Source organism: Pangasianodon hypophthalmus, chromosome 3 (genome assembly GCF_027358585.1).
Source record: "Pangasianodon hypophthalmus isolate fPanHyp1 chromosome 3, fPanHyp1.pri, whole genome shotgun sequence".
NCBI classification, from domain to species: Eukaryota; Metazoa; Chordata; class Actinopteri; order Siluriformes; family Pangasiidae; genus Pangasianodon; species Pangasianodon hypophthalmus.
The window spans coordinates 24,629,125-24,651,602 of record NC_069712.1 but is presented as its reverse complement, the minus strand read 5'-3'; the positions used below and the strand labels follow the sequence as shown (position 1 = coordinate 24,651,602).

General features: G+C 40.2%; 1 protein-coding gene and 1 long non-coding RNA gene across 14 annotated transcripts in view; both read left to right on the top strand.

The window, feature by feature from the left end:
- Positions 1 to 22,478, top strand: part of arid4b (AT-rich interaction domain 4B) — a 126,055-nt gene that overhangs the window by 47,173 nt on the left and 56,404 nt on the right. For 11 of the 13 annotated variants that reach the window (XM_053232602.1, XM_053232599.1, XM_053232598.1 and 8 more), the window contains one exon: positions 22,334 to 22,413. The exons of 1 other annotated variant lie outside the window; for it this stretch is intronic. In XM_053232602.1, coding sequence (XP_053088577.1) covers positions 22,334 to 22,413 — 80 coding nt within the window. Of the gene's footprint in view, positions 1 to 22,333; positions 22,414 to 22,478 lie in introns of those variants that run through there. One more of the 13 variants, XM_053232606.1, reaches the window with a different exon arrangement.
- LOC117596863 (uncharacterized) lies at positions 159 to 20,771 on the top strand. The gene is made up of 3 exons (XR_004577852.2): positions 159 to 1,231; positions 1,355 to 11,607; positions 12,968 to 20,771. It is a non-coding gene; the product is annotated as an uncharacterized LOC117596863 (long non-coding RNA).

Here is a 22,478-nt window from a genome sequence, read left to right as displayed (position 1 = left end):
ACCAAATTAGAGAGTTTACCAACTTAGTAATGGGTGTCCCATTGATCCAGGATTTCTCTTTTGATTTTGTAAAGAAAGCAGTTGTATAATTTTAAATTTTCTTCAATTACATTGAGCCATTGTATCTCTGTCTCAGTTATTAGCAATATAACAAATATTACACTACACAATTGACACAAAGACCATTTGACACACTTCATGAAGGTAAGAGTTGGTGTATTTATTCAGATTTTGGAATTTTTCATTTTTATTGTGTTGTATGCTTTTACTTTACTTTGTTACTTTCACCTGAAAATAAACTATAATATGGTGTAATACAAAAATAGAATTAATAACATAGTTTATTATGTTTATTAGACCAATGTGTCATTGGACACAACCATTATCAGATTAGAAGCAGTAATCTGTTACATTTACAACATTTAGCAGGTGCCCTTAACCAGAACAACTTACAGAACCACTTTGTAATCTTTAGCAAAAATATATCCTTGTGCTAGTTCACTAGGTCAAGGACTAAGGGTACCATCAGCCCTAAATCTCTGTTGGAGAGGTTAGTATGGCATAAAAAGAAAACACAAGTCAAGAATGATATGTATACAGTACACAGATCGTACACTCCCCTCTGAAAGTATTGGAATGGCAAAGCCAGTTCTTCTATACACTAATGACATTTGAGTTTGAGATCAAACAATGAATATGAAACGATGGATCAGAATTTCAGCTTTCATTTCCTGATATTTAAATCCTGAGTCCTCTTTAAAAGACCTGAACTCAGACCCCTTGAAGTGGACCAAGAGGTGAAGCAAGTGAAAAAGGACCCAGTTCTCTTTATGTTCACACTGTCCCTGTTCCTGAATGAGAACTTGGATCCTTTTTTGGTCCACTTAAGCATTAATATGGTCTCAGACATCTTTGTGTTTATACTGTTGCGTTTTGGGTCCTAGGCCTCTTGCAACGCTGTGCATTGTGGGTACAGCAATATTATGCAAGATGGCTGACCCTAAACTTGTGCTAATTGTCCTGTACAACATGTTTTTTAAATTACAAAAGAGAAAGAGAACACAATAAAAAAAATGAAAGAAATCAAAACAAACACAACAAACGAATGCAGAGGAGAAGGACAAGAAAAATATGGTGAAAAAACTCTGCTGAAGCAGCATTATTTATCTCTGGGGCTTCACCTTATGATGCTGACTTAAGAGATGATGACAATTGAGCTATCTCCTCAAAGGTTAGTTTTTTTCACTCATGACATTTTGATATCATACCTTTGAGCTAAACACCTTACTTTTTGTGATTTTACCATATGACATCACAGTTTCATATAACCATTTGCTGTTGAATATTTTTAAAGATCCTGTTGTACCAGAAATCAATCACATCTTTGGTGGGAGAACACTGAGTCTTTGAAGTTTCTGGAACAGAAACTTCAGGATGAACAGGGAGACATTCCTGATTATGTGCAATGAGCTAAGACTGCATCCCTATTCTTGCGTTATAGCACTGTAGCACACATCCATCTGTATAATTATGTTTATTTTCCTTGTGTTCCTTGAATTATGTTTGTTTATTGTAATTTCTAGTAGTATAAAATGTCTGTTTTTTTGCTCATTTTAAGTGTTTGCTTTGTAAAAACCTACTGTATGTTAAATATTCTGCCCTGTGCTTAAGGAAACCAGATACGCGACGTCATTAAGCCAACTAAATCATGAAAATAATGGCATAACGGTTCTATGAGCAACTAAATAGGTAAAGCAAGTTTGCAATGAACGTACCATTATCATCCTCCCTCTACAACATATATTGGGTTCACGCAGGGGCTTGTACCAAGAATTTTGTCTAACAAATCATAAAGAGGCCACTTGACATTGGCTGACTGTCCTCTAGATCACAGTTTATCTCGCATGGCCATATATTTCTACTGTAATTTTTTGCACTTTAACCCTGCCCTGCAGGGCACTCTGGTTAAATTCTTTGTCTTTCAATTTTGATGAAAATTGAATAAACACTTTTGAATTTCTGTGGGTGGTTGATAGTTGTTTCTTAATATAGACCTTCTTCCAAATTTGGAGGAGTGCAGCCGTTTCCTCATCTGTCCATAGCATCCCTCTTCCAGCAGAAGCAGCTATGTTGAATAGAGCGATTTGTACAGAGGCCTGTACGAAAGTTCACAAATGGAAAAATCGAGTGAACCTGGAGCGATTTGTGTTCACAATGTACATTTTTAGGGAACTGTACCATAACCTGAAAGCAAACCAAACTCTGATCACCTCCCAAGATGGTCTCAGTTCAGTTTGCTTTAAAATCGTTTGGAGTGTTCACACAAGCCAAAAATCCAGCGAACTGTGCTCAGACACCTGAAAAGCTGGAAGTGTGAAAACACTTGTTAGGAATTCTTAACTGCAATTGCATCCGTTTCCACTCGCCATTCGTGACAGAATACTTCACCATTACAATGGATGCAGCAGGAAGGCGAGAGGGGCGTAACCCCAGGATGACCATGCCAGCCCTCGACTTGATCCATTTTTCTCAGTGGACTTTCATATATTCCCTGGAACCCTTTGATGGCTTTTCAGTTTACCCAGAATGCTGCCTGCTGCAGTGCCAGTTATATTTTGGGAGCCTGGTGGACCCCAAGCCTAATGAGAAGCAGTGGTTGGAGTTCTTGTTGTCCCGGCTCGTCTGCCCAGCCCACCAGTGGGCGGAGCTCCTGATTGCCACAGGAACCAGAGGCCTTAGCAATGTAGCCGAGATTGTCAGCTTATTAAGAAAGGTGTTCGGGTGTCCTAAGTTTAACCCTGACCTTGACAATTTTTTGTGGAGGGCCAGACTGACGGCTGAACCCGCTCGGCCTTTTATGTCCTGCGTTTGCCTGAGGTCGATGGCATGGTCTCCCAAGTCCTGCTCTTGCTAGAGACCAATGGCACGGCCTCCCAAGTCCTGCACCTATCTGAGACTGACGAGGCAGCTACTCAAGCCCAGCTCCTGTCTGAGGCCATCGGCTCGGCCTCCCAAGACCTGCTTACATCTCAGGCCAACAGGGCAGTCTCCCAAGACCTGCTCACACCAGAGTCCGACAGAGAAGCCTCCCAAGCCTTGTTCCCAGCTCTGCCACATGACCTTGGCAAGCCTGTCCCAGCCCTGCAACCTGACCCTGTCAAGCCTATTTTGTTATAGTGGCACCTGTCAAGGGGTGGGATATATTAGGCAGCAAGTGACCAGTCAGTTCTCAAAGGTGATGTATTGGAAACAGGAAAAATGGGCAAGCGTAACGATCTGAGTGGCTTTGACAAGGGCCAAATTGTGATTGCTAGATGACTGGGCCAGAGCATCTTCAAAGTGGCAGGACTTTGGGGTGTTCCTCATATAGTACCTACCAAAAGTGGTTCAAGGAAGGACAACCGGTGAACCAGTGACAGGGTCATGAGTGCCCAAGGCTCACTGATGAGTGTGGGGAGCGAGGGCTAGTCAGTCTCATCTGATCCCACACTGTAGGACCAATTGCTGAAAAAGTTAATGGTGGTTATGATAGGTGTCAGAACACACCATGTGCAGCTTGGTGTGTATGGGGATGTGTAGCCCCAGACCAGTCAGACTGTCCAACCTGACCCCTATCCACCACGGAAAGCACCTACAAGGGGCGTGTGAGCATCAGAACTGGACCAGGGAGCAATGGAAGAAGGTGGCCTGGTCTGATGAATCATGTTTTCTTTTACATCTTGTGGATGGCCGGGTGCGTGTACATCGCTTACCAGGGGAAGAAATGACACCAGGATGCACTATGGAAAGGCAAGCTGGTGGAGCCAGTGTGATGTTCTGGGCAATGTTCTGCTGGGAAACCTTGGGTCCTGACATTAACGTGGATGTTACTTTGACAAATACCACCTACCTAAACGTTGTTGCCGACCAAGTACACCCCTTCGTGGCAATGGTATTCACTAAGTGGCCACTTTCAGCAGAATAATGTGCTTTGCCACACTGCAAAAATTGTTTAGGAATGGTTTAAGGAACATGACAAAGAGTTCAAGGTGTTGACTCAGCCTCCAGATTCCCCAGATCTCAATCCGATCTAGCATCTATGGGATGTGCTGGTCAAACAAGTCTGATGCATGGAGGCCCCACCTCGCAACTTATAGGACTTAAAGGATCTGCTGCTAACATCTTGGTGCTAGATTCAACAGCACACCATCAGAGGTCTTGTAGCGTACATGCCTCAACGGATCAGAGCTGTTTTGGCAGCACAAGGCGGACTCAATGATACTCCTGTAGAAGCTGGTAAGGATCGCTGATCACATACCTGCTTTTTTCAACTTTAAGGAGTCGAGGTGTTGGTGTGCCTTTTTACCTAAAAGTGAGAAGTTTGAATTTGCACACACTGAACTTTTTGTTGTTACTACACGTAACATAACTCCATGTTTTGTACATCTGTTTTTTGCACATTCCTGTACAAATATTTCTTATTTCTTAATTTTAATTTGTTTACTGAAATGCTCAGTCTAAGGAGGAGTAGGCCAGGTTTTCATTTCACTGCATGTTATGTACTGTACATAACTGTGTATGTGACAAATAAAATCTTGAATCTTTTAGTTAGGAAGAATATGCAGTTTATCATACATTTTTTGACTTTATCCCGGTATCTAGCCAGATAGACAGCGTTAAACAAAATTTCATGCTCATCAGGTCGCATAATTTAGTGGGAAATGTATAGAATTGATTCTGTCTTTAAAAAAAAAAAAAAAAAAAGTGACGTAAACATGGGAATCCATCAAAATTTCTCCAAATCTGCACAATTTTGGACTAAAAGCCCTAATGGACGTTGTTTAGTGAAGCCCTGTGATCACAAATAAACAGAAACAGATGTGATTGTCTCGTTTTTTCATTCGAAATATCAATAACTACCAGTTTGATTTTACATGTTTGATGTGTACTCCCGACAGAAATTATGAAATTGCTGTCACTGTAATTGTCTTTATCATAAACAGTGGCCAAATGTCAAAGCTAGAGTCCTAAATCTTTCTAATGATTTACACTTGGTCAAGATTAAATAAGATTGTCATGGTAATAGCGTGGAGTGAATGTAAACAGCAACAATCAACAGTTAAGAGGTTAACATTACTTACCTCAAATGATGGGTCCTCAAAATGCTTTGATGTCTTGGATGCAGCCAGGTGGTTCCAGAGCATATGTAAGCATGCTCGTAACTGAAATAAGAACAAATATCAGGGCATGTCAAAACATTGGTGAGGGGGAGCAGTCTGAGCGATGCTTTGCTGAAGAAACGGCGCAAAACAGAGATCGTTTGTTATTATGAGAAGTGTAAAAAAATATTTTCGGTTCATTATGAAACTGGCAGGACAAATTAGACGGCAGATATTATTGGACGATGGTCGTTAAAGCATGTGGCTGGAGATTTTTTTGGTACCAGAATGATTGTCGTATTCTTGACACAATTGGGAACAACAGCTAAAAATGTCAGTGAATACTTAAGTAGGTCTTGTGGCTTTCCTGGGTTCATCTTTGAGAGTTCTTTTCACATTCATTGTGGTTAAAGGACTCAGATCGGGCATAAAATTCATTTAACCCTCAGTAGTCTCAGGTGTTTTTGGATCCTGGTGATTTTTTGACAAAGCCTGACAATTGTTCTTATTTTAGTAACTTATAGCACATTAATGGCAAAAGTCCCATTACACTATATTCAGCTCAAATTGTGCTTCAATAATATGTGAGCAACGTGAATGTACACAATGAAAATTTAAACTTGGTTAGTAAAAAAAAAATTTAAAGACACTCAGATAGGGCCATAGAACACATACTAAATATATTTTCATATATAACAATGCATTGATTTCATTTTTGTGTGACACTTTTTGTTTTAGAAAGGCTGTATGGCAGGGACAGTCAATGGCCATGAATATTGATGTCTTTCACACCTGGGGAGATAACGATCCACCCCTTAATGGGTCTGTCAAGGTGGAATGCCACTGTGGAAACTGAAAAAAATAATTTGAGGAGACTAAAAGAAATAATGTTTTTTGTTTGTAGTTTATTTACAACACAGTGTATAATATAATCAAAATATAAAAAATGAGAGTCAAAGGCACATTTTTGAGCATACAGTTTTGAACACACAGTCACACACCTTCGTGCCATTCCTGGGAAGTAGTTCCTGGTTAACTGAAGCCACAAGTGAACGTCACATGCCTGGCATTTCCAAGGTGTTTCTTGCCATGCACTGCTTTGCAATGCACACAGATCCAGTGACCAGCAGTGGCAATATTCCTGACATCTGAGCTCAGCTCAACTCCTGGAACCAACATATGGTCACTACTGGACTGTTTTGGTACTACTTTCTGTAACACGCCACAGAGCTCTGCAGTAAGCTGTTGGGAGCTTTGGACTTGTGTAGAAATTATCCATGTACACAAAAGAGACAATGTCCAAAAGAGATGTCACATCATAATATGATAGTCCATGGCCTGTGGGAATGTTGTTCTTTCCTGTGTAGACAGAAAAGTCCGCAGTGTATCCATTTGATGAATCCGCAAGGACAAACAACTTGAAGCCCCACTTGGTTGGCTTGGCTTTCATATACTGTGTCGTTCCCATGTTTGATTTGCATGCCACCATTCTTTCATTCACAGCAAAATTTCTTTTAGGATGACAGATGGCATTCTTTTAGGATGATAGATGACAGTCAGTGAGGGGTTTGACCCTGAAAAGACAGTCATGTTCATCTGTGCCCCTCTTTCTGTCATTCTCCTTGTCTGTGTCTGGGTGACTCATGTACACATTCCATGAAATTATGTGGTATCTGTCCCTTGACATAACTGTGGAAGGAAAATGCACAGAGAAAAGACTGCCCTAGTGCCAGTAGTCAGTGATGGAGCTCACCTTCCCCATATAGAATATTAGTGTAGTCCAGTGTAGCAGTATAGCTCGTTGATGCTGACATTTGTCCATTTGTACTTGTGCCCTTTGCAATTGCCCTGGCAGCCTGAGCATTTGTGTTGTGACACAGAGTTGACACAGCACTCTCAGAGAAAAACAGTTTGAAGAGACTCAGGGGAGAGTGTGAGTCAGCAGACCTAAGCTGTTGTCCAGGTTCCCATGTGGGCAGGAATCTGAGTCTGTGGAACCATGTCAACACAAGTCTCTGTTTTCCATGACAGTGGACTGCCTGTAGCTTACTTGCTTGTTTGTCTTGGCTCTCTTTGCAACAGGTATCTGGTCACTGTCATTCTCACATCTCACAAAAAGTGAGGAAATAATTGAGCATGCTACTAACAGGATCAAAGAAACTATATTATCACTAATGTTACTAATACTAATATTGTCCCTCATAACAAAAAAAAAAAAAAAGACAATTTTTGTAATGCCATACATGCACATACACTTTATGTATTATCACATAGAATGTAAACAAAATTAAACTAACATCTGTAAAATAGCAATTAAATGTGTACTTACTCAGTATGATTCTCGCATTGATGGGGGCGTTTACCATGTTTGTATGGCTCGCCCAGATCATTAACGTATGAATAGCTCACTCTGCAGGTGGGTGTGTCTAGGTCAGTGCTAATGAGCTGAGACAGAAAAACTGCACCTGTCATTAGTTTCATGCGCATGACATAATCATAAAATATTTGTTTTGGCTCTATATTGGTTTATTTAAAAGTAAACATTTCAATATAATTCAATATAATTATATGCTGAGTTTCGATTTATTTTTGTGACGTGCTCCAGTAGGGCTGCACGATTAATCGTATTTTAACTGCAGTCACGATTTCTGTGATTAATTAAGCATAATCATCTGCAATATTGATGTGTTATTAAGCAGAAAATGTCAGCCTGCTAAGATTGCAAATTGTTTATTCTTATGGGCCGAGTCTCTGATGATAAACCAAATCACAAGTCACAATCACAAGTTATTTTTCACCTCGACTGATCTGTTGCTCTCTGGAAGTTCGCTAATGACCAATGAGCATTTCATTTTTAAGCACGCTTTGAAATATGGTGTCACAGAAGTTCGCGGCTTCGTGTGCACAGCACAGCAGTGGCAGATATGAAAGCATACAGGCCTTCAGCTTGACTGAACAAACAAAATGGCAGAGCAACAAGAGGAAGGTGAGGGGCATACATTAGTTCCTAAAAAGGTGTCATCCTCCATTGTTTGAAGTATTTCAGGTTTAGAGAAAGTGATGTTGACCAGGTGCAAGTACTATGCAAAGTGTGCTTCCGTGCTGTATCAGTGCTGCTGAAGGTAACACAACAAACCTCATCAACCACCTGAAAAGCCAACATAAAAACAGTATCAAGAATGTCAAAGGTTGAAGACACAAAAAGTTTTAACCACACAAAATTCCCAGCTTTCCCCAACACAGACAGCAGTAATGGGGATTTTGCTCAATGCAACACTATATTCGCCTGGCTCACAAAGACACATAGAAATAACGGAGGCAATCACATTTCATTTAGCCAAGGATATGTGCCCAATAAGCACAGTAAGGAACGAGGGGTTTAAAAAAATGATCTGCACACTTGACAAAAGATACATGATACCCTCATGCAACTATTCTTCAAAAGTTGGTCTGTCTGAGCTGTATGCTAAATGTAGACTGGAAATAGAGAGAGAAATTTGCGCTGTTGAATATTTTGCTGCCACAACTGATTTGTGGTCAAGTAGAACTGCGGAACCGTACCTGAGCCTGACTACTCATTATATTGACAGTGAGTTTGAAATGAAGAGCGAATGTATGCAATCTCCATTTTTCCCACAAGACCATACAGCAGAATCTATTGCAACGGGCCTCAAAAAAGTGATTTCTGCATGGGGTTTGCTTGAGGAAAGACTCATCTGCATTACAACGGACAATGCAGCTAATATGATCAGGGCAGCCTCTCTGAATACCTGGACGAGGCTACATTGCTTTGGACATAGACTTCATTTAGCTATTGGTGAGTTGTTTTAAAATGTTTTCCCTGATATAGTGTAATTTATTATTTATTTTGCCAATTTTATTGAAGGTGCACTTAGTAATTTTTCTGATATTTTGCTGATATCTAGCATTGTACAGTATAGTCAGTATATTTATTCCGCAAATGAAAACATCCAATTACATAGAATTAAAAGCTAAAGATAACACAAGTAATATTTGGCTGTTCATATACAGTCAGGTCCGGAAGTATTTTGACAGTGACGGAGTTTTTGTGATTTTGCCTTTATACACCACCACAATGGATTTGAAATAAAACAATCAAGATGTGATCAAAGTGCAGACTTTCAGCTTTATTTTAAGAGGTTCCACAAAAATATGGCATTTACCATTTAGGAATTACAGCCATTTTAAGCAAAGTACTTCCATTTTCAGGGGCTCAAAGGTATTTGGACTGACAAGAAGTTAATTGACCAGGTACGGTTCATTCCCTTGTTACTTCAAGACAAATGAAGCAGATAAAAGGTCTGGAGTTGATATCAGGTATTGAGTTGGCATTTGGCAGCTGTTCGAGTGGAGCTACCAATATGAAGTCCAAGGAGATCTCAATGCAAGTGAAGGAGGCCATCATTAGGCTGAAAAAACAACATAAATCTATAAGAGAGATAGCAAAAAACCTTAGGTGTGGCCAAATCAACAGTTGGGTACATTCTTAAAAAGAAAGAAAGCACTGGTGAGCTCAACAACATCGAAAGGCCTGGAAGATCACGGAAGACAACTAAAGTGATGGATCACAGAATCCTTTCTTTGGTGAAGAAAAACCCCTTCACAACATCAACAGAAGTCAAGAATACTCTGGAGAAGGTAGGCGTATCATTGTCAAAATCTACAATCAAGAGACGCCTTCATGAATGTAAATACAGAGAGTTTACAACAAGGTGCAAACCACTGGTAACATTCAAGAACAGGAAAGCCAGATTAGACTTTGCCAGAAAACATCTAAAAAATCCTCCCATGTTCTGGAATAAGATTCTTTGGACTGATGAAACCAAGATTAACTTGTACCAGAATGATGGGAAGAGAAAAGTATGGCAAAAGAAAGGAACGGCTCAGAAATGTAATAGTCTTCAATGGCCAAGTCATTCCCCTGATCTCAATAGAGCATGCTTTTCACTTACTGAAGACAAGACTGAAGGCAGAAAGACCCACAAACAAGCAGCAACTGAAGGTGGCTGCAGTGAAGACCTGGCAAAGCATCTCCAGGGAGGAAACTGAGAATTTGAGTTTTGAGAACATGGGCTTCAGGCAGTCATTGACTTCAGGCAGTCATTGACTGCAAAGGATTTTCATCCAAGTATTAAAATTATGGTTATATTTACAATTATGTCACTTTGTCCAAATACCTTTGAGCCCCTGAAAATGGAGGTACTTTGTTGAAAATGGCTGTAATTCTTAAATGGTAAATCCCATATTTTTGTGGAACCTCTTAAAATAAAGCTGAAAGTCTAAACTTGATTTTTTTTATTTCAAATCCATTGTGGTGGTGTATAAAGGCAAAATCACAAAAACTCTGTCATTGTCCAGATACTTCCGGACCTAACTATATGTGTATTACACAATATTTGCTCATGTATGTGCACCCAGTAAGGTGTAGAATAAGGCAGAGTTTTGTAAAAGACTGATATAAATAGTTTCTAAACGTAATTTCTAAACATTAAAAAAAAAACTGATAGCACTTTAAAATAATGTTCTAATTGTTAACATTAAAATACTTTAAGTATCATGAGCTAACAATAAGTAATAGCAGTTGTTTCTCTTGGTCAATGTTTATAATTTAGTATGTTCTTTCTTCATGTTTTGTTCATAATGAATTAACGTTAACGAATATAATCTTATAGTAAAGTGTTATAATACGAATAATTTCTTTCTGTTTAAAGTTTAGCAATAAACAAACAAAAAATATCACTGAATGCACCTATAATTAACTGACAAAAATATATCAAAATAACAAAGTGGGCCCCTTTGTTATTTTGCACTTATGTCTCTGACATAATGTTTTTTTTATGTTTTTCTGTAGAGAATGCAATGGAGGATCCAAGAACTGACCATACTGTTGGCCTCTGCAAAAAGCTAGTGAGCACCTTCTCCTACAGCTGGAGGGGTAACAGGAAACTTTTGGCAGCTGAAGCTCCCAGAGCACTCACTGAAGACAGTGTGTCCCACTAGGTGGGATCACGTCAGGCCATGACAGAGTGAGTCATTAAGCAGCACAAGGCCATTGCTCATGTTCTGTCTTCTAACAAGAAGTCCCGGCATCTTATCCCAATGTGGCAGGACACTGACATGCTGGAGGCTATCAACAAATCCCTGCACCCTCTAGTCGAGCTTACAGATGCACTGTCTGGTGAGAAGTATGACAGTGTGTCTTTTATAAAGCCAGTTCTTCATCTTTTCAACTCAGCTATCTTGAAAGTTAAGGATGATGATACTGACCTATCAGGAGCAATAAAGACTAGCATTTTGTACCTAAATGAAAAATACAGTGACCCACAAACCTAGACTCTGTTGGACGAACATCTGCTGTAGATCCATGATTTAAGATGAGTTACACCACTTAAGACAGCATAACATCAATACCAGCCAGACTGAGATGATGAAGACTGTGGCAGTGATGGTAATAATTATTATATTAACCTACACTATATTACCAATTACCAAAAGTATTCGGTCACCTGCCTTGACTCACATATGAACTTAACCCATAGGGTTCAATATGATGTCGGTCCACCTTTTGCAGCTATTACGGCTTCAACTCTTCTGGGAAGGCTGTCCACAAGGTTGAGAAGTGTGTTTATAGGAATTTTTGACCATTCTTCCAAAAGCGCATTGGTGAGGTCACACACTGATGTTGGTCGAGAAGGCCTGGCTCTCAGTCTCCGCTCTAATTCATCCCAAAGATGTTCTATCGGGTTCAGGTCAGGACACTGTGCAGGCCAGTCAAGTTCATCCACACCAGACTCTGTCATCCATGTCTTTATGGACCTTGCTTTGTGCACTGGTGCACAGTCATGTTGGAAGAGGAAGGGGCCCGCTCCAAACTGTTCCCACAAGGTTGGGAGCATGGAATTGTCCAAAATGTTTTGGTATCCTGAAGCATTCAAAGTTCCTTTCACTGGAACTAAGGGGCCAAGCCCAACTCCTGAAAAAACAACCCCACACCATAATTCCTCCTCCACCAAATTTCACACTCGGCACAATGCAGTCCGAAATGTACCGTTCTCCTGGCAACCTCCAAACCCAGACTCATCCATCAGATTGCCAGATGGAAAAGCGTGATTCATCACTCCAGAGAACGCGTCTCCACTGCTCTAGAGTCCAGTGGCGGCGTGCTTTACACCACTGCATCCGACGCTTTGCATTGCACTTGGTGATGTGTGGCTTGGATGCAGCTGCTCGGCCATGGAAACCCATTCCATGAAGCTCTCTGCGTACTGTACTTGGGCTAATCTGAAGGTCACATGAAGTTTGGAGCTCTGTAGCAATTGACTGTGAAGAAAGTCGACGACCTCTTTGCACTATGCGCTTCAGCATCCGTTGACCCCTCTCCGTCAGTTTACGTGGCCTACCACTTCGTGGCTGAGTTGCTGTTGTTCCCAAACTCTTCCATTTTGTTATGATAAAGCTGACAGTTGACTGTGGAATATTTAGGAGCGAGGAAATTTCACGAATGGATTTGTTGCACAGGTGGCATCCTATGACAGTTCCACGCTGGAATTCACTGAGCTCCTGAGAGCGGCCCATTCTTTTACAAATGTTTGTAAAAGCAGTCAGTCTTTATACACCTGTGGCCAGGCCAAGTGATTAGGACACCTGATTCTGATCATTTGGATGGGTGACCGAATACTTTTGGTAATATAGTGTATGCTGTTGTGTATACACAAAACCAAATTGTAATGAAAAAAGTAAGTGCTACACTGAGCTATATAGTGATTTGATACTCCTTAAGTTTGTTTTTATTGTCTTTTTTTGTGTAGATGCCTCCCCCAGAGCCACCAGGAGAGATCACTGAGGATGCTGAGGCTGAATTCACTCCAAAGAAACTGAAGACAATGAGAAGCTTCTTTAAGCTGCTAAACAAGCCTTGCAAAGTCCAACCAACAACCAGGAACTAAGTGTAGCTTGTGAGCTGCAGGCCTACCTAGAGTCACACAACATGGATAGTGAGGAGGATTCACTAAAATGGTGGAAAGAACACCAAAGATCTACCCAAGGCTCTCAAAAGTGGCAAAAATGTACTTGTGCATTCCAGCCACAAGTTCCCCCTTCAGAGAGGGCTTTTAGCACTGGGGGAATATTGTTACTTGTTTGCGGTCCTCCCTAAAGCCGGATAATGTTGATAGACTTGAGTTTCTAGCCAAAATCCTTGGCAGTACATATGTATAGTAGGTCTTGTGCATTCATGAGTGAATAATTTTGTTTTCCACATTGTAGTCTTATTATGTTGGCTTGACAAAGCCAACGTACTGGTCTGCTTTATAAGAATATTATTATTATGATTAGTGGTGCTTGTGAAGCAAAGCCTCACTATTGTTATCTCACATACTTATTATTATTATTATTACTTCCATACAAAACTTCGGCACGTAACTCGTCCCACACTGTTTGTACTACAGACATAAAACGTTTTCAGCTCGTAGAGAAACACGGGTGTCACAGCTCGGACGTCTTTGACTGATATGCTTGTATCACCTATCCTTTCATATGTCTTTGGGAGTAGACCTGGCATATACACATCACATTTTGGAATTTTTGCCAGAAATGTCCGGAAAATAGCGTTATTCTGGCCCCATAGACAATAATGGGATTATTGTCTGTGGGGCCAGAATAACTCCATTACCCCAGCATATAATAACCCAGAATAACCCTAACCTTCAGACTGGCTTTGTCAAGCTAACCTCAAAGTTTGTCATGATGAACTTTACCTACCTAGTCACTATTATTATTATAAGATAAGATAAAGTTTATTAATCCCCGAAGGGAAATTCAGGTAGTCTTGTAGATAAGTAAGAAAGAAAGTAGTAAAAAGTAGTGACAGTAGAAGAAATTAGTGAGAATAGTAAAGTAGTGAAGTAGTAAAGTAATGAGAATAGTGATTAGTCATCTGCCGTTGGCTAAGGTGTTGTAGAGCCTGATGGCAGTGGGGATAAAGGATCTCCTGTATCGTTCAGTCCTGCAGCACAGTGAGGTGAGTCGTCCTCTGCACCTGCTTCTCTGGTCCATCAGGGTGTTGGGTAGGGGATGGCCAGGGTATTCCAGAATGGCCTCTAGCTTTTTCTGTGTGCATCTCTCCACCCCGGCCTCCAGTGATTCAAACCTCATTCCAGTCACTGAAGAAGCTTTTTGCACCAGTTTGTCCACCCGCCTTGCATCCTTCTGCTTTATGCTGCCTCCCCAGCATAAAACAGCACACTTGCTGCTGTAGTTTGGTAAAACATATGTAGCATCTTCCTGCAGATGTCGAAGGACCTAAGCCGTTTTAGGAGGAAAAGCCGTCTCTGCCCTTTTTTATATTGTACATCTGTGAGAAGTGACCAGTCCAACTTATTGTCCAGGTGCACACCTAGATATTTGTAGGCTGGCACCCCTTCAATGTCCGCACCATAGATGCTGACTGGATAAGGAGGGGGTTTAGCCCTTCGAAAATCCAATACCATCTCCTTGGTTTTAGAGGTGTTTACTGGGAGGCAGTTTTTTTACTCCTCTTCCTGACCATTCCCAATGCATGCAATAATCGCAGGATCATCAGAATACTTCTGAATGTGGCAACACTCAGAAGTGTAGGTGAAGTCTGCTGTGTACAGTGTGAACAGGAATGGAGCCAAATCAGTCCCCTGTCGAGCCCCTGTACTGCTTAGAACTCTACCAGAGATGCAGTTCCCCAGCCTGACAAACTGTGGCCTTTCTGTCAGGTAATCAGTGATCCAGGAAACAAATGAGAGGTCAACACCCAACCCTTTCAGTTTGTCTCTAAGGATGATTGGTTGGATGGTATTCAATGCACTTGGAAAATCAAAGAACATAATCCTCACGTAACTTGCGGGTTCTTCCAGAAGAGACAAAACACGGTGACACATGTAGAGGACAGCATCATCCACAACCATTGTGCTCTCTGTAAGCAAACTGCAGGGGACCCATTGCGTGTTTAACCTCGAGTCTTAGTAAGCGCAGAATCATCCTCTCCAGAACCTTCATAATGTGGGATGTGAGAACCACATAGTCATTTAGTTCAGCTGGACACTTTAGGTACTGGAACTTTAGGTACTGGAACTATACAAGATGTTTTCCACAGAGCCCCCCCAGTTTAGACTCAGGTTGAAGATCCTCTGCAGAGGCTCACACAGTTGAGCCGCAGAGTCCTTAAGCAGTCTAGGACAAACACCATCTGGGCCAGCTGCCTTCCCACGGCACAGTCTTTGTAACTGCAGCCTCACCCCTGTTACAGTGACAGATGGTGGAGCATTCTCAGGTGAAGGAGGGGGCAAAGCTGCAGGGGTGGAGATGCACACAAATGTAGTCAAAGGAGTTGGAGTAGATGGAGGAGGAGACATAGAGGAAGAATGAGGGGTTGTGCATGTACAGTCTGCATTTGTAACAGTGTCAAACCTGTTGAAGAACTTGTTGAGTTTGTTGGCTCTGTCCTCATCACCCACTGGTGCCTGGTTGTTCTTTTTTTTTTTTTTTTTTTTTGTAGCCAATGAAATTGTTGATTCCCCTCCGCACTTCTCTCATGTTATTCTGCTGTAGGTCTTTCTCTATTTTGTTTTTGTAGTCCTCCTTAGCCTGCTTCAATTTCCTCTTCAGCTCATATTGGACGTTTGAGCCTTTCTTTGTCTCCATCTTTAAATGCCTCCTTTTTCTGGTTAAGGATAGCCTTGATGTCACCAGTGATCCAGGGTTTGTTATTTAGGAAACATTGCACAGACTTTGTAGGTATAATAGTGTCTCTACAGAAGTTGATGTAATCAGTGAAGCAGTCAACCTGTCTGTCAATGTCCATGCTGTTCCCTTCTACTCCCAGCAATACGTTCCAGTCTGTACATTCAAAGCAGTCCCTTAGAGACTCAACAGCCTCAGGTGTCCATTTCCTGACTGAGATGGTGGTTGCAGGTTGCTTCTGTACACAGGGTTTATAACAGGTCTGCAGTAAGACCAGGCTGTGATCTGACCTGCCAAGTGGTGGTAAGGCAGTAGAGATATAGGCCTCCTTGGCACTTGCATATAGTAGATCCAGTGTTTTACCTTCTCTGGTAGGACAGGTGACAAACTGGTAAAATCCAGTCAGGTGTGAGGTGAGAGTCACATGGTTAAAATCTCCAGATATTATAATGAGGACCTCAGAATGTTGAATTTGTATCCTGGCAACAGTCTCATGGATGACTTCACAAGAGATATTAGCATTTGCTCTTGGTTGAATGTAAACAAGTATTGCGATGATATGACTGAATTCCCTGGGAACATAATATGGTCTGAGACCAACTGGCAAAAGCTCAATGTCCTGACATCATATCCTCTCCTTGACAGTAATATGACCAGGGTTATACCATCTCTTGTTTACAAATAAAGCAAGTCCTCCACCCTTTGTCTTGCCACTTGCCTGAGCATTTCTGTCTACACGTACCAGGGTGAAGTTAGGCACATTCACACAGGAGTCTTCAATGTTTTGATGTCTCAGTAAAACACATCAGGCTACACTCACGAAATTCTCTCTGGGTCCTAACCAGTGCTTGCAGCTCCTTGCTTTTGTTCACTATAGAGCTGGAATAGGGTGATGCACTCCAGATTTACTCCGTTGTAGTAAAAGGAGGTCATTCCTTGTGTAGATTCTTCTTCCCATAGCAATATCCATAGGTCAGTAAGCAAATATAACAGTAGTTATCAAAAATATGTCAAAAGAAAAAATTTTGAGGAGCTACAAGACTTTGCTGCCAACTGCTTGGCGTGAAATTCTGGAATTATAATAATAATAATAATAATAATAATAATAATAATAATAATTATTATTATTATTATTATTATTATTATTATTATATCTCCATCTATCTCTCACAACTCTCTCTCTCCATATTTCTTCCTATCGTCATCCTCCTGTATCACTCTCTCACTTCTTTTGTCTTTCAAACACTAAAATGCTATCTATCTACATGTATCAGTCTGTCACTCCATTTATCTTTCTACCATTCTCTCCATCTCTCTGTTTACTAGGAACACTATCTATCTATCTATCTATCTATCTAATCAACTCTACAAATATTGGCTATCTATACATCTATCTATCTATTAAACTCTACAAATATTGGCACCCTATCAATCGATCTATCTATTCAACTCTACATGTATTGGCGCCCTGTCTGTCTGTCTGTCTAACTACCTATTTGACTGTACAAGTATTGGCACCCTATCTATCTATCAACTCTACAATTATTGGCACCATATCTATCTATTCAACTCTGCCAGTATTGACACTCTGTCTATACATCTATCTGTTTCTCTCTAAACAACTCAAGTATTGGCACCCCATTTATCTATTCAACTCTGCATATATTGTCTGTCCGTCTGTCTATCTAATCAACTCTACAATTATTGGCATACTGTCTGTCGCTCTATCTATCTATCTATCTATCTATGTTTATGTTTCTATATTTCAGTCAGACTTTCATTTACACTGTTCATCTATCACTCTTTCTGTAACACATTTTTCTTTCAGTCACACTTCCAGTCGAACTCTATCCATGTATCCCTCTGTCAGTGACACTCTATCCATCTATCACTCTTTCTGTAACACCTTTTCTTTCTTGCTTGCTCCTTTCTTTCTGTCTGCGACATCTATCTTTCTTTCTTTCTTTCTTTCTTTTTTCCAGTAACATTCCCTCCCCATCTATCTACCTGTATCACTCCATCCCCATCTATTTTTGTCATCAGTCTTTCTACCATTGACTGACTGTCTGTCTTTCTGTCTGTCTGTCACCCTTTCTTTCTTTCTGTCTTTCAACTGTCCTTCAGACTGGCTTTGTCAAGCCAACATCAAAGTTTGTTTTGACAAACTTTACCTACCTAGTTATAATTTAATTTTGTTATTAACATGTAGCATGTAAAAGAGGCCCACTTTTATTTTGTACAGAATTTTAAATTTTCTTATTTTTAAATGACTTACTTGTATTTCTGTTCTTTTTATAACATGTTTTATTGATTCGGCCTTAAAAAAAAGTGCAGTAAATATGCTGAGGTGAAGTTTTTAAAAAGTTCTGAACTTAATAATCAATCACAGAGATGGACACAGTGGAAACTGCATCCTGTTTGTTTTCTGTATTTTACAAAAGCACAGCATTTTGTTTTTATTGTGAGTGGGCACAAATAAAAGTAGACCCTTTACAGTTTCGAATGATGTCGTCCTCTTTTCTGTCTGACCATAAATGATGGGAGTACTTTAACTCATTGCCGTTGCTATAAGAAAAAAATCCAAGTGATCGTGAAGACGGCTCTGTCAACTCCTGAGGGTTAATGCGTTCGGGAGGGCGTCAACCTTATTGCAGACTATTGCTCTCTCTACAGTGGATCATTGCTTTTGAAGTGTTCCTGTACCTTTTATGTGTGTGTGGTCTTGGCTTTTTTAATGCTGGCATTTAACCTAATCCTGGATGTGCATAGTGCTATATTGTCTCGTCTTGAACATGTTGTTGCGTGCTTTTAGGAGAGAGCGTGCTTCAGCATTAAGCCAAGGTTGCTTGGTGATTGTGACATTGTCCACTCACTTACTTATGTATCCTGTGACTTATATTGTGCATATTCTTTTAAGTCCATATAGTCTTCATGTGTAGTGGCTCCCTTAAACATGTTCCAGTCAGTGCACTCAAAGCAATCCTGCAAGGCTGCTACCAATCCGCTCTGCCATATCATGACAGTGTTGATACCGGCCTTACTCTGTTTCAGGAGCAGTTTGTAGGTTGGCACTGAGGGGCACTGAGTTTTGATCTGAGAACCGAGGTGTGGGCGTGTGTGTATTCTTTGTATTTGTATAGACCTGGTCAAGCATGTTCTTGCCCCTGGTTGGTATGGAAACATGTTGATGGAATTTAGGTAGAGCCATTTTGAGATTGAGGTGGTTAAAATCTCCAGTTACAATGAAGAGACTGTTGGTGCTTGTTCTGTAGTGAGCCGATGGCATCATGGAGCAGCTCTAGAGTGTCCTTAGCAATGTTGCTCAGGGATATGTACACAGTTTTATAAATTGCACTGAATTCTCTTGGCAGATAGAATGGCTGGCACTTAATCAGCAGGTATTAAGGTGCAGCTGAGCAGTTACTGTCGACGATTCTTCTTGCACCAGTTCTTCTTGATGTGTATACATAGCCCTCCACCTCTGTTCTTACCGGACGATTGTGTTCTGTCTGCTCGATAGCACATTAGCCTGTCTAGCTGCACTGTTAAGTCAGGAATTTTGTCATGTAGCCATGTCTCTGTTAAAATTAGCATGCAGCAATTCCGCATCTCCCAATGAGGCAACAGTCTGAGTCTAAGCAGGTCCATTTTATTATCCAAAGAGCGGATGTTAGCCTGGAATTGAGGAAACCGCCAGTCTAGTAGAATAGGCTTTTAGCCTAGCATTAGCTCTGCTACGCGTTCCACGCTTCGTCTCCGCTCACACTGTCTGACGCTACATCATTTGGAAAGAACACCTACGCGAGGTGGCAGATGGCAAGCCTGGTGTATGGAGAAGCCCGAATCTACTTAGTTTGTTCACTAATTCCTCCAGTAGCGCCCGTTCCAGTGAGCTGTCGCTATATCTTTTCTTTATGTCCAGCAGTTCCTTGCGATTGTCTGAATTCCTGTGTCCATTGTCTGATGTTTTAGATATCAACTGGTGTTCTAATACAGATCAACAAAAAGCATCTATGTTGGGACCCGGAGTGGCCGCTGCGACCACACGCACCAACCATGACACGTGTGTGGAGGGTCTGCAGGCTGAAACTCCTTGTTGATGAGAGAGATAGGTGAATGACCAGACCGGTCTGAGCTGACCGGAAGACTATAATTACTCAAATAAGCGCTCTTTGCAACTGTGGTGAGCAGAAAAGCATCTTAGAATGCACATCAAACCTTGAGATGGATGGGCTACAACAGCAGAACAGCTGTTCAGTTTGGGTGAGTCTGTGCCCATGATAGCCTCAGATTCCTGTTCTTGGCCTGGCAGGAGTGTCTGCTGTTGTAGCCCAGTCACCTCAAGGTTTAATAATTTGTGCATGTCGAGATGCTTTTCTGCTCACCACGGTTTTAAAGAGTGATTATATAAGTTATTATATCCTTCCTGGCAGCTTGAACCAATCTGGCAATTTACCTCTGACCTATCCTATCAGCAAAGCATTTCCACACACAGAACTGTCTCTCACTCAGTGTTTTTCATTTTTCACACCATTCTGTGTAATCTCTAGAGACTGTTGTGTGTGAAAATCTCAGGAGATCAGCAGTTTCTGAAATACTCGTGAGTGTTCACTGATGTGAAAATTCACTGAAGCTCTTGACCTGCGTCTGCATGATTTTATGCATTGTGCTGCTGCCTTGTGATTGGCCAATTGGGTGACTGCATAAATGAGCAGGTGTACAGGTGTCCCATTAAAGTGGATGGTGAGTGTATATACAAAATCAGCGTTTCTGTTAGCCAATAAATACTGGTATGCAACCGGCAAATTCAGATCCTGCCAGACAGTGTTCTGGTAAAAATATTCACTTAAAGAACATACTAATTTCAACAGAAATAAACTGTGTGTAATATATATATATATATATATATATATATATATATAATACAATAAATATATATATATATATATATATATATATATATATATATATATATATATATATATATATATGTATATGTATATGTATAAAGTGAAGATCCTTTCTACACCTCTTATTTGATAATAATAATAATAATGCATGTTTCTATAAATGAATGTAGATGATATGCTGAACGGGGAAAAGTGTATCTGTGTAAATGTAGCTGTTTAAGCACGCTGCCACTGATGTCTGCCACAGGTGTCCTTACCTACTGGTAGCCTCTAATTCATATAGCCACTGCTGTGGAACCATTTTCTAGCAAGTCACAGCTACAGTGGTAGTGTTCAAAAAACAAGACAGGAATTAAAATGGGATTCATGTAATTTGCTAAATGGTTCCTAATTCTCTTTAATATCTATTTTTATCTGAGAAAATTAGACCAGTAACAAAGTACAAATCTTATCTAAATATTGCTAACGCCGCTGGTCACAGGGATTTGTTTGAGGGATGGACTCTCTGGTTGGTCTTATAGGTGGACATACACAGAAAATCCAGATACATTATTCAGTTACAGAAATAAAAAAATTCCTCTCACAATGTCATATACAGTCTACTCAACTTTGGAATTATATCATTATTATTATTATTATTATTATTATTATTATTATTATTATTAACAACGATAATAATAATAATAATGATGGCAGTACAAGCCTTATACTGGCAAACTAGTAGACTCTTGAAAGTTTCTTGCTAAAAGTAAGCAATTCTGATCAGTCTAATCACGACAGTGAGGAACATGTTGAGATCATGAAGACATATGATGCTGGTCCAGCTGCAAAGAAGCAGACATGTCATACATTTGAGAATATGTATCTTAACTATTCCATATATATTTTATTTATATATTTATTCATTTGAAGTTTTAGAGGTCTGGAAGAGTCAAACATTTGCCAGTTCACCATGATGAGGGAGGCAAATATAAACTCACAGTTTCAGAATTGCACAGTTTATTGATTATTGGGATGCCTCCTACATAACAAAAACCCACAAATCCAGCACCTGAACCTTCAAGCATCACTGGAGCTGTATTGGGAATTTTATATTTAGATGAGACCATAGTCTAACATTTCACCCAAAAAGACCTTCGGCATGTTTGTCAAAAAAGGGACTACATACAATAAAATCTATACCCATACCAACTGGTATGAAGGGATCACTCCTGTACATAATGAGTTTGATGGAGGGCTTTTTTTAATATATGTATGATTTAGTCTGACCTCTTAATAATGATGTATTATCATTGTGTGATTATGCAAGGCATTCAGTTTTGTTAAGCAACAGAATAGAGTGCAAACAGGTGGTATCACCATTGACATATTCAATCATTTTACAAATTCAAGTAAAGTCTTTTTGTAAAGTTCAGAAACTGACCTTTTGAAATTTTGGATTATTTCCGAGATGCTCACAAAAGTGAAGATGGAAATATGGAGAATATTGAATTTTGTCCCCCTTCTTTTTATCGCTTTCCTCATTGTTACTTTCTTTTTTTTTTATCATTAAAGGTTATCTCTCCAGATTGTCATGAGGATGTCATGATGAAAAAAGACAGCGTGTTTGTCCGCTCCTTCAAGGATGGGAAGTTGTGAGTAGCTTTAAGTGTTTGATATTTTCAGTATTTCAATCACCTTTAGAAATCAAAGAAAGGTC